The sequence below is a fragment of the Rhineura floridana genome, chromosome 2, assembly GCF_030035675.1.
Source record: "Rhineura floridana isolate rRhiFlo1 chromosome 2, rRhiFlo1.hap2, whole genome shotgun sequence".
Taxonomy (NCBI): Eukaryota; Metazoa; Chordata; class Lepidosauria; order Squamata; family Rhineuridae; genus Rhineura; species Rhineura floridana.
In genome coordinates this window covers 44,348,493-44,361,295 of record NC_084481.1, presented here as the reverse complement: position 1 = coordinate 44,361,295, position 12,803 = coordinate 44,348,493, and the positions used below count along the sequence as shown (strand labels likewise).

At 40.6% G+C, this 12,803-nt stretch overlaps 1 protein-coding gene across 1 annotated transcript in view; it reads right to left on the bottom strand.

Annotated features, from left to right (window-relative positions):
- The window catches only part of SLC25A12 (solute carrier family 25 member 12), an 89,280-nt gene that overhangs the window by 36,950 nt on the left and 39,527 nt on the right, over positions 1–12,803 (bottom strand). Inside the window, exons 10-13 of the mRNA XM_061608498.1 lie at positions 7,642–7,726; positions 6,061–6,219; positions 2,800–2,852; positions 278–358 (exon numbers count right to left, since the gene is read on the bottom strand). Of these exons, the coding sequence (XP_061464482.1) occupies positions 278–358; positions 2,800–2,852; positions 6,061–6,219; positions 7,642–7,726 (378 nt within the window). The remainder of the gene's footprint in view (positions 1–277; positions 359–2,799; positions 2,853–6,060; positions 6,220–7,641; positions 7,727–12,803) is intronic.

Below are 12,803 nucleotides of genomic sequence, written 5' to 3'. Positions count from 1 at the left end.
TATTTACAACCAGAGCTGGTCTGTGGAAAACTGACATTTCTAAGAACAGGTATGAGCTGATAGTAGTAATGTAAAGAGATGACCTGTTTTGCTGTAACCTACTCTGTATAGCAGGCAATTGTAAAAGTACTGTCAACAGAAAGGGACGAATGGCAGCCTCACTTCGAAATTGTGGCATCCCTTCCCACAACACTGCAACAAAATTGCTATAGGCGGGCTGTCCTAATATGGGCATGCAGTGGAAAGGCGTGTTACTTTCTGCAACAGTGGTACTTACACAGCCTCCTGCAAGGATCTCTGCAAACAGTGGAATGGAACCATCTCTCTGTGTGAATTTGTCTCTGACAAAGTCATTGACCTAATATAAAGACATAATTAATACCATCGTGCCCCTTCACACATTCCTCATCTACAATTCGATTCACACAATCAGGAGATCTAAAAACAAAAAAAGCCAGAGCCTGGCAGTTCTAACAACAAAGAGATCACCTGGGAAATGTTTTACGAAAGCGAATCTTTCAAAAAGGAAATAATGCACTTCCAGGAAGGGTTGCTTTGCCTGTGCTGCCTCTGAGACGAGCTCTTGTCTCAGAAGAAGCTTTTTCAGCTTTAAAATCAGTCACAACGCTCTTTTTGACTGATAAAGATTTTCTCCCGGTCAGGGAGAAACGTAGAGATTAACCATAAAGACTGTTTTTGTGGGGAGGACTGGATTTCATTTATTTATGAGAGAAGGTTCAAACTGCAATGCCGGACGGACTTTCATCAAGCTCTTGCTGATTACAGCGACACATTTATCTTTTCTTTAAAGAAAAACGGACTTCAACAGGCAGATAAGCATCCTTCTTTCTATTTTCTTTTTTTACTTGGTTTAAATTGGTGTAGCAAAAAAGAGATTTGTCAATGAATCAGCTGTGAAGAACTTCTAGGTGAGATTATGGCTTTTCTCTTTCACTAACGAAATTAAGGAGGAAAGAAATCGAAAAAGCTTATCTTTGTTTTTATCGCAAAAAGCTGTCCTGGAGGTGCATTCTAAAGATACCAACGGAAGAGGGATTTCTATTTCGAGGAGGGGGGAACAAAAACTTTTTTTTTGGTCTATTTCATTTTGACGAATCTGCTTATTCACGACACCACTAATTGTTTTGATGTTGGGAACTAAGTTTGTTTTTGTATTCCTGAATACATAGAGATAAGGCAGGCTGTATTGTCTACACTGATATAAGCAAGCCTGGAACATTAACCCAATTGTGGCTGAAATAATTTTTGTTTCTGTGGTTTTAAGAAAGACAACCAGGAAAGTGATTGAGACCATGGAAGAAATTATGTTTCAGAAAATAATGGGTGAGATTGAGATAACGAAACAAACCCTGAGACAGGGTAGACAGGAGATGAAAACTGAATTTAACAAAATGACGCAGGAGCTTAAAGAAACAATGGATTTTGTGAGAGAGGAGTTGGATGGGATAGGGAAGCTACAAGCCCTGGAGATTGGAACAAATGTGAAATTGGAAAAAGATTTGGAGTTTATGGATGTTAGAAATAAAGTTTACTGTTTGGAATTCAACGTTGTCTCTGAAGAAATTAATGAAGATTTTGGTTGTAAAGTTATCAATGTTTTGGATAATTTTCTGGACTGGAATGATGTGATGGAGCTTGACATAGAAAAAATCTATGGAGTTGGCTACAGATATGTGACAGTGGAGAAACTCTTAAGAAATGAGCCAGTGCATTTTGTAAAAAAGAAGAACAGAGATATGACTTTGCAGCAATATTTCAGCAACATATTCAGAATTCTTGACTGGAATGATGTGATGGGGCTTGACATAGAAAAAAGTTATGGAATTAACTACAAATATGTGACAGAGCAGAGATGCACCCAGAGCACAGATGTGACTTTACAACAATATTTCAACAACATATTCAGAATTGAGGGCAAGGACATATTTGTGATGGGGGAAATTCCCATCAGACTCTTGTTATATGACTATGGCTATGACAGCAAGATCATCATGGGATACTGATAATGGATGAATGGATACTGAAACCACTGGATTTAACAGGACTATTGAAGATGGAAGATGGAATTAATATTGATAATGGAAGAATGGTTATGGAAATTATTGGACTTAACAGATTTGACGAGATGGATTAATTGATATGTTTACTTGGACTATGGCTATGACAACAAGATTATTATGGGATACTGATAACGGAAGAATGGTTACTGAAATTATTGGACTTAACAGGATTATTGAAGATGGAAGATGGAATTAATATAGATAATGGAAGAATGGCTATTGAAATTATTGGGCCTAACAGATTTGAATTAGATGGATTAAGCGATATGTTTATTTGGAGAAAAATTGAAAGATATATCTCTCAAGGAATTGAAACCTCTCTTGGACTTTTTGTGGAAAGAATAAAATAATTTTTATGAGATTTGATGATTAATTAAGATAAGTACTGGAGGAAAGTGATTTTATAATATAATTTTAGAGATAGGATTGTTATATATTGTAGACCTATAACTGATCTGCGACAAATCGGAAGTCAACATTTTATTTTATTGTTTGGTTGTTTTTGTTTTGTTTTGTTTCTTGTCTTTGAAAATTTGAATAAAAATTAATGATAAAAAAAAAGGAAATAATGCAAACAGGGTCGAGTTATCTCAACTTTAACGTATTTTTACATTTGTAACTTTCTAATATTGTGTTCAGATTTGTATTTTATATATATTGGAAGCTGTTTTGTGTTCTCAAAAACCAGATCACAAATACTAAAAATAAATACACTTACTGTAAGTTTAATGGCTTTTTCTGGAGCAACACCAATGAGCTGTGGAAGCAACCCTATATAAATAGAACAAATGTATCACAATTAGCATACACACACACACACACACACAAGTAGCTAGCACGAAATGTAGGATGCTTTGCTATTAAATAGCCTAATGTATCCATTTCCCCATAGAAGATTTCTTATGACATAAATTATGTTTCTCCAAACGGAGTTGGCTGTACCACTATGTGCTTCCTGTACCATTGTGCAACGGAGCCCTTCAAGACTTCTGTTGCAGGTGGTAAAGACAAATTTGTTGGCACAAGGGCTCAATCGTGCTGTATTTCCATGAGGCTATTGTCTAGTATCAGTTGCCCGCTATGCACTGAAATCAGCTTTATTGCTGCCGAGTTATTCCCAAACTGTTCTTGCAGAATGCTCAAAGTACACAGTACGCCTTTCTTTTACCGCAAGATGCTGCTCCTTGTCGATTTGATCAATTGACAATCAGTCACTAGGTGGTTTCATTCATTCCCAATCAAATCATGCAGCTTTTTTACGTTCCATATAATGCTGCTTGGAAACAAAATTGAAATGCCAGGAATTCTAGTGAGCTCTGTAGACACTCGAGTCAAGCATCATTATATACGCAGCCAGGCAATACCACTTCCTATAGTTAACCTAATTCATAAGGCAAAGACAATGGCTTGGATCCAGAGAACTGTAAGTGGAAGGAAGCTTGAAAGAAAGGAGCTTTTCCACCCTTACCCCTTGCAGCCCCTGAATGGTGTGGGATGGAGATGCTGGGGGACAGGGAATAATCACTTCAAATGGGGCAGGGCTCTATCATGAAACTGCCTCCACCTGATTTGGGACAATTGCTCCTTCCCATTTCAGCCCCCCACATACACATACATCCTGTCCCACACCATTCAGAAGGGTCCTCTGGAGAGGATTTTCGGGAGATGCAGGGGCTGCTGGTGATAGGATAACACAGAGAAGTCCCCTTCCTGTGCTGTTTTCAGGATCCAGGCCACCACTATCTACATCTACACATACATTCTATTTCACTACCCAAAAGAACATCATTTCTAAAATGAATGCAATTGTCTACATTGCTACTGACATCATTAAAAGGGAGACAGATGTTTCAGCACTGGGGTGAAAGTTAGTGTTACGTTTCAAGACAAGATTAAGTCACGAGATCCCCCCCCCAATAAGTGTACACAGACACCAAGTTAAAGATGGATGGTTTGCTCAGTGAAGGTTCTTTGGGTATAACAAAATTGCAGGTTGTGGTGGTTAGACTAAAGGGTATACACACACAGAAAGATCTGCCAAAAGTCAATGTGAAGCAGCAAAAATATGAATTAAGTGCCATCTAGTGCATTTTATTTAATGGATTTAATAAAATAAAATGTGACTAAAAACATTTTCAGGGGTCATATGCTCAAATGCTAATTTTTCATCCCAGTGCTACTGGACTCCATGCCCAGAATGGGGACTCCATGCCCAGAATGGGGACTCCATGCCCAGAATGGGGACTCCATGCCCAGAATGGGGACTCCTGAGGGCAGGTTTAACAACTTAGGAGTTCCCTTCCAGCTCTACAATAGCTTACAGATAACTTCCTAGCAGCAAACCCGTTTAAGAAAATAGATCAGCAGAGGGCAGCCTTAACTTGCTTGGCTTTAGACAAGGCTTTCTGTCAGTTTTCATCCATCTCTTTCCAACAGTGACTGTAAATGCATGGGCTACCTGTCTCTCCACCCGCTCCCTGGCCCAACTTTCAAAAACGTTGACAGAACTGTAATGAAGTGCTGATTCATCCCAATGCAGTTTCAATGGACATGAAGTTAATCTGCCAACCGATCTGTGAGCTGACTGCCAGAATAGCAAATCAATTCTGTGCCACAAAGCTGTTCCCATTCACCGGAAGAACACCGGTTTTTCACACCCTTGCATCAGCAGTGCAGAGAGTACATTGTTGTCAGCAGAAACTCTTACGCCTGAAAGCAATGTGGGATTTGCCTTCCACACTCACTCCATCCTCCTAAGAAGCCCAAATCAAATGTGTACCTACACACACACACAAAAGATCAGCAGCTTATGTATGCCACGGCTTAGTTTCTTTCAACGTAGTCCTTTTTGTGTGAGGCTTAACAGACTTCTTATGCTGGGGAAAGGTAGTTATTAAACACACAAAGGGCGGCTGACAACAAGAAAAAGAAATGCTGATCTCCCAGCCTGAGTCTCTGATCCCCTATTAAAAGAATATTTAGCACAGTAGTGCCTACAGTTAAAGGAATGAATAGACAACAACACCTGGAGGCATACCTCCCACAGCCATTAATACACTGTTAAGTACAGTGCGTATGTGTATCCACCATCCATGGATACTAGTCATGATGTCTCTGTAGAGTCTTCAGGATCAGAGGTAGCATGCCTCAAACTGCCAGTTGCTGGGGAGGGCAATTGCCCCCATCTCCTGCTTCTGCCTTTCCTATATACATCTAGTTGGCTATTGTGGGAACAGGATGCTGGACTAGATGGACCTTTGGTCTGGTCCAACAGGGCTCTTCTTGTATGTTCTCTCTCTCACACACACTCTTTGTTTGCTTATACATCTAAACCACACATGCACATGCCACACACACAGGGAACTCTATATAGCCTCAGAGCGGCTTCACACTTTGTTAATTTAAGGGCACAAAAATTATGTGGCAAAATGTATGTGTAACATTAACATCTGTGCATGGTTCATGCATGTTTAAAAGACTAAACTTCTTTCCATTAAACACAGAAGCAGCACTGAGGAAGGAATCAGGCCCAACATCTCTGCTCACTACAAAGACACGAGTCACTTCAGTGCATGTTAAACTCAGGTACTTTCTGTGTCTGAGCTTTCAGGGTAAAGTATGAATGGAATAATAAATTCTGCTATGATCCATAGTGGAAACTTAGAATATAGTTCAGACATGATTCTGGAGTTTGGTTCCAGGATGTTGAAGTCCTATGAAATAAGATTTGTTGAGCAACTTTAAAAGATTTTTGTGTGTGCGCGTGTGTGCACAAGCAGAGCAAAACACCTAACAATTATTCATACATACAGCGCCAGCTATTTATATAATTTTGCAGTTTTATCAGCAAAAAAACCCAACCTATAAAAACACACGTCCCTGTTTCCCAAGAGTTTCCTTCTGCTGTTATAGCACCTGCATAAAAGCCACAAAACAGTCACCTGCAGATGTATTTGGTATATGCTTTTCATTCACTTACCTCTGTAAAGGCCGAAAAAGCCTTCATAACGCAAAACTTTCTTAAAACAATCAAAGCTGTTTTTGTACATCAGTTCTCCCACGACTGAACCACTGGAGCGTTGGTTCTGCATGCGTGTCTTCACCAGATCAATAGGGTAGACAGCAGTGGCTCCTACGGCTGCAAGCCATTAATTGGCAAAGGTTTACATTCCAGTTCATAATTGTTCACATGCAAATATGCTAGTGTGGATTAAATACTACCTCTTTCTACAGTTGCTTTCATGTTTGATATGCTTGCTTTTAAATGGACTGTGGGTTTTAGCCATGTTTTATTTCTAATTTTATTTGTAGGCCACTCTGAGAGCTTCTCTCATCAAGCAGCTTATAAATCTTCTAAATAAATAAAAATAATACCAACTACAACACATGTGAACGGTGTTATATGAGAAAAGGGTGTCTGATGGAGAACAGAATGAAACTTAGCACTTCAGGCAGGAGAAATACAAGAACACTGAGCAGGCCTCTGCTTGTGCTCGCGGAACTCTTACCCATAATCCTAGGTGGGTGGGTGAGGTAATTAGGATTGCCCAATAAGGACAGACGGGCAATCTGCACATGTTCTCCATTCTTACAAGTTTCAAGGCTGAGTCACAGTGTTAAAAACTGGCTCACCTATTCAACCTTAGCAAAAATGAAGCTCAGTTCACAAAGGATCTGGGGCAGCACAGATGGGAAAACAATTCCCTCCTGCTGCTGAACAGCACAGGATGATGGCGACGGTGGGGAGATGATTCTTTGGAAATGCTTGCATTTTGTGGAAAAGCTCTCTGAGCAGATGGAAACTGTTTTTCCTTGCTGAAGAGTAGCCAATACTGAGAAACATGGCTTAGGTGTCAAGAGTGTCTCAAAAGATTAGGAGGTGGATTGATTCGGACCTCCCTAGCAAAATAATAATAATCTTGCTACCAAGGTTCATTAAATTGGAGGTGTGTTTGATCACAACATCCTGAATTCTCTTTCCACCCCAGTTTCTGCTGTATCTGCAGCAGGAGGAGGAAGATTCAGCTCAAAATGGCAACTGCTCACATTGCTATGAAAATCTAGTGAATAGAATATGGCTAGCAGCTAGAGGGTGCACAGCACATGTGGGCTTGTTTTACGGCCTCTTACTATGCTCTGTTTCAGGGATAAATTAATAATTCAATGATAACTAATATCTACAAAAGACAAGAGATGAAAGACTTCATATTTTTCCCATCCCTAGTTTCACTTTTTGTTTTTGGTATCAGTCTCATCAAATATAATTAAAAGGGAAGTCTGAGGCTGTATCTAAGAAGTCTTTCGTTCTGCAAGTTTTGCTCTAAAGACTGTCTGGAGCCTGCAGTGGCGAGGTCATGTTCTGTCAGGACTTCTGATCATAGGTTGCTTCTTTTTTTTTTTAAAGTAACAATGAAGAGCTCTCTTCAGAGCTCTACCATCCTTACCTTGGGGTGGGGGGTGGGGAGAGAATGAACTCCATCTTATGATCTGCAACCAGCCCAGCAAGATAATATTACAGCAACCCCAGATTGAAAACAGCACACAGAGACATGTCACTCACCTCCAGCAATTGAGCCCAGAGCAAACCTGTAAGCCGACTCAGCAACCTGGAGCCAGATAGGTCTGCCCAGATCACCATACGATTGCTGTGAGCAAAGAAGAGGAGAAAAGAGACAGAAGGGGAGGGGGGAGAGAAACAGAGAAGAAAAGGGAAGGAATAAGACATAAATTGTGCAAGAAAACCTGTATGATAACTGAAAACAAGTGTGCACTGAAAAATTAAGTGAGAATAAAAATTATCAGGCTAAATGACCTAAAGCAGCAGCTTCTCAGGGTCAAATGAGATGTGATGTTAATCATGTGACTGGCTCTTGTGTCCATGCTTTTTTTTGCAGAGCAGCAACTATGGAGGACTTGGTTCAAATCAGGGCTACAGCAGGGGCCAGGGATTTAAAAAAAATCCTTTCCTCCATGATGTGGTCCCGATCCAAATCTGCTATTTAGAACAAGAATAAACAAGCCCGCAAGAGCCACTCACGACAAGGTTACCTCTCAAATGAAGATGTTTTCATTTTGGCTGCAATCCTAAACATGCTAATGAGGGATTTACTCCCAAGTAGGCATGCATAGGGTTGCACTGCATCTCCCCCAGATCCCAGAGGCAGCATTGTTGAAAAACTAATTTATGAACAATTGCAACCATTATTTTCTCCCATTTCCACATTCATAGAACATATTACTAGGTAGTGCTGAGTACTCAAATGTCCTTTTACAGTCAATACAATTTAAGGTCTCAGTATTCCCAAGAAAGGGAACTCAGAAGCTCACGCAAGATCAGAAATTTTGCCTTGATCTCAAGTTGCAGTTAAGCTCCGATGCACATGTGGAGTCCCCGCATAGGCAAGCCACATCACTCACTTCAACGTAAGTGGCCGCACTAGGAAAGGGGAGATAGTCCTGTTTCCTGAGTGAAGCTCCATGTGCTCATGGTAGCTGGGATCCAAGCTACTGTTGGCTTTTGTGGTTCAACCAAACATAGGGAAATTAAAACCCACAGGCCTGCTGAAGCATTTCCAGATGTAGTTCTTCCTGTAATCCATGCACTCTTTTTCATTTATCCTCCACTAGTTGTATATGCATATCACTAAACCATGGTTTAGTGGTATGAGGATAGACTGCACAAATTTCAAGCTTGCTTGCTCTACCCTCCAAAAGAGCCATGAGATTGGAAGCTTCTCTTTTAGAATAACCACAGTTTAGCATTTTATCCGAACATTAAACTGTGGTAAATATGAATTATGTTAGTGAAATAAACTAACTTTGTAACTCATGATTTAAAGTTGGCTTTTAACTATGGTTAGAGGAAAGACTGACAAGCCTATGGCTCACTCCAGCTCATCCTCATAATGCTAAACCACAATTTACAATTATGTGTGAACACAGCCTATGTTTGTTAATTTCCTTGTAATCTCCAAGAAATCCTATCAAAACTGCAAATGAGTCCCAATGATACATCACCCTGAGCCTGTATTCTCTTTCTGTCTAATGAAAATAGAACTTTTAACCTATTTATGAAGGTGCTTACTATAGCCCGTGGCATGCCTGTGTTCAGTTAGGATATATGTAAATTAGTATAATTAATGATATGGCTTTCAGAGCATGAATATTTATAAACAGAAAATTACTGTCACTGGCATCACTCCATGAAGCCACTGTACACAGATATTTAGCAGCCAGACAAAGAAAATCTTTTGGTGATAATATCAGCAGCCAGTATGACTGAAAGACCAGCAGCTTCCCTTTCTTTCATTTTTTTCTAAATAGGCAGAAAGGGTATGTTAATAAAAAGTGAAGACTTCATGACAGTTAGCTAAGGTTGCTCTTCTCTACAAAGTTCCCACTGTACAAATCACCCTCTTCATTAGTCTAATGACCTGTTCTCATGCTCTACTGTGCTGACACGGCAGCCCAGGGCACAGAGGTCCCAGCACCAGGCAACTTGCTCTCCTTAGGAATATAGGATGCTGCCTTTTGCTGAGTCAGACCCATTGGTCCATCTGGCTCGATACTGTCTGCGCTGACTGGTAGTGGCTCTCCAGGGTTTCAAGCTGGGAACACGTGTAGACTGAACCTGGTGGAAAACCATTCCACCAAATGACAAAAGTACCCATGGGATTTGAGGTTAAATCAAATATAGTGGTCCAGAGTGTTAACCTGCCTACCTCTATTACTTAATATTTGACTTGATTTTACCACAGCAGCTAAACAGTTGTTTTTTTAAAAGAACATATCGGCTGAGAAGGAAAAGTAAAGAAGAAGAAGCTAAGGTAAGGCTTAAACAGGTCATCCAACTCCTTTTCCCAGAAACTGTATTACATCTAGGCAGATCACATGGACTGGAGATGTATTTAGGGCAGCACTGATAAGCATAAGAACTGTATTGCTGGATAAGACCAATGACCTCCAGATAATACCAGAACCCAGGGTCATCCAATGAAGCTGAATGGTTGGAAATTCAGGGCAGACAAAAAGCCACACAGCACATAGGTAACCTATGGAATTTGCTGTTACAAGATGTAGCAATGACCACCAACTTGGACTGGTATAATAGAGGATTAGACAAATGAATATGGATAAGGTTATCAATGACTGCTATACATTACCTCCGGTATCAAAGACACAAGTGGGGAGAGGGCTACTGTGCTCATGTCCTTTTTGAGGGCTTCACATCTGGTTGGCTATTGTGACAACTGGATGCTGGGCCAGATGGGCCCTTGGCCTGATCCTGCAAGGCTTTATGTTTGTACGAACAACCCCTTAATTCCAGAATGCTAAACACTGAGCTCCAGTCTGAAGTTTTAATTGGAAATGGAAATGGACTGCCTTCAAGTCAATTCCAACTTATGGAGACCTTATGAATAGGGTTTTCATGGTAATCAGTAATCAGAGATGGTTTACCATTGCCTTCCTCTGAGGCTGAGAGGCAGTGACCCAAGGTCACCCAGTGAGCTTCATGGCTGTGTGGGGATTCGAACCCTGGTCTCCCAGGTCATAGTCCAACACCTTAACCACTACACCATACTGGCTCTCTGAAGTTTTAATTAGGACAACAGAATTACTATACTTCCCCCTCCTAGAGGACAGAACACAGCCTGGGACACAAGAGCCACCAGGAGAAGGTTTGAGTTTGTGGGTCATTTCCATTTATCTGTTTTGGTATCCTTTTTGGTAAACACCAGCCAGGAAGATAGCCTCAGAAAGCTCATAAGCAGATCATAATGGAGACAAATCCATTTCCCATCATTTGTTCGTAATGTCAAGTAATCAGAACACTGTTGTTCTTGAACATGAAGACTCCACTTTCAGCAATCACAAGTTTGTCTAACCTTTTTTTCCTCCCTTAAGTAATACTACAGAGTGGCCATCACCACAACTTGAGGCAGTGAGTTCCATAAGTTAATTATCCATTACAGAAAACAAGTCGTGCTGCCCTCTTTTCCCACCATCCTCCCTGTGACAGCGTGGTACAAAAGGGAGAATCAGGATGTCTCTTTCCTTGAACTTCCATTGAGCTTGTAACTGAAATGTACGCTGTAGAAGTTCACTTTTTCTAATGAATATAATGTGATCATCCAAAGATTGAGTCAGGCCCAAGTAATGTTAAATCTTTGATCATTCCCACAGCACAAAGATTCCAGGAAGGCCTGTGTTTCTTAGAAGGTGACAATTCATTATGGCTGCAAAATGAACCACCTATTTTTTCCCCAGAGCCATTTATTTTAGCATGACTACTTTAAAGCAGTATTTTCCAGCAGCCAAAGTTTGTTTTTTAAAAAACAAATGTTTCCTGTTGCTGTGGAGACAAGGCCTAAAAACAATCAAACAACATAAGCAAAATTCAATAAATTAGTCTAGCCAAACAGTCCTGGTCAATCTCCATGAGAGATAATTAGTCTAACAAATCTTTCATGTGCTGATTGTAAAAGTGTAACAAAGACATAGTGGCATTATCAAACAACAGAAAGAAATATACTGAAATATTGGACAGACAAGTTAATTTTGAAAATTAGTTTTCACATAAAACAATCCAAATACTGTATTAATTTGCAAACCATGAAATCCACATACAAAGCCCCATAAAATAATTGGACTAGACCCTATTTTTCTTCCAGAAACAAATCAATATATGACAGTTTGATTATATACTGCAAGCATCCAGATCTGTACTTTTAAAAAGTATTTGTTTCAGATGTATTTTTAATAAGGTATGGATCTTTAACACACTGTACAAACGGAAAGCAGAAATGCTTCTGCAAGCACAGTTTTCTGAAGAGTTAGACAGCCAACTACTTTGTTATGATAAATGAGCGACTTCCTTGGGAACACTAGGCTGCAATCTAGAGGTGCCCATATCACCAGAGGGTTGCGCCTGTTTCCCCTCAAACTGTTTTTTAAAAAGTCCCCTAATTTAAACATAATAAAGGTTTGGTGGAAGAGGTGTTGTAGGAGCTGCTGAACATGCACTGATGAGAGGCACTTCTTATATCACCACTGTTTATGCCAAGCATTTTCCATCATTTGGAAGGGTTAAAAAAAAGAAAAGAAGCATTTCGGGCTTCAGGACTGGACACAGAACTGAAACAGCCTTGGTCGCTCTGGTAGATGATATGAGGAGGGCGCTGGATGGGGGAGAATACACATTCCTCGTCCTCCTGGATCTCTCAGCGGCTTTCGATACCGTTGACCGCAGTATCCTTTTAAACCGCTTGGAGGGATTGGGAATAGGGGGCACTGTTTTATGGTGGTTCCGTTCCTATCTCTCCGGTAGGCATCAACGGGTAGCATTGGGGGATGAGGTTTCAGACCCTTGGCCTCTCAATTGCGGAGTGCCACAGGGTTCTATCCTCTCCCCCATGCTATTCAACATCTATATGAAACCGCTGGGAGCCATTATCAGGAGTTTTGGGCTGCAGTGTCACCAATACATGGATGATACTCAGCTCTATCTCTCATTTAAGTCCTCACCAGAGTTGGCTGTGAATACCTTGTCCAAATGCCTGGAGTCCGTAAGTGGATGGATGGGAGAGAACAGACTGAAGCTAAACCCCGATAAGACCGAGGTGTTGCTCGTGGGTGATAAGAGAAGGTTGGGAGATTTAACCTTGGTGCTCAATGGGGTAAGATTACCCCTGAAGGACCAGGTCCGCAGCCTAGGGGTCATTC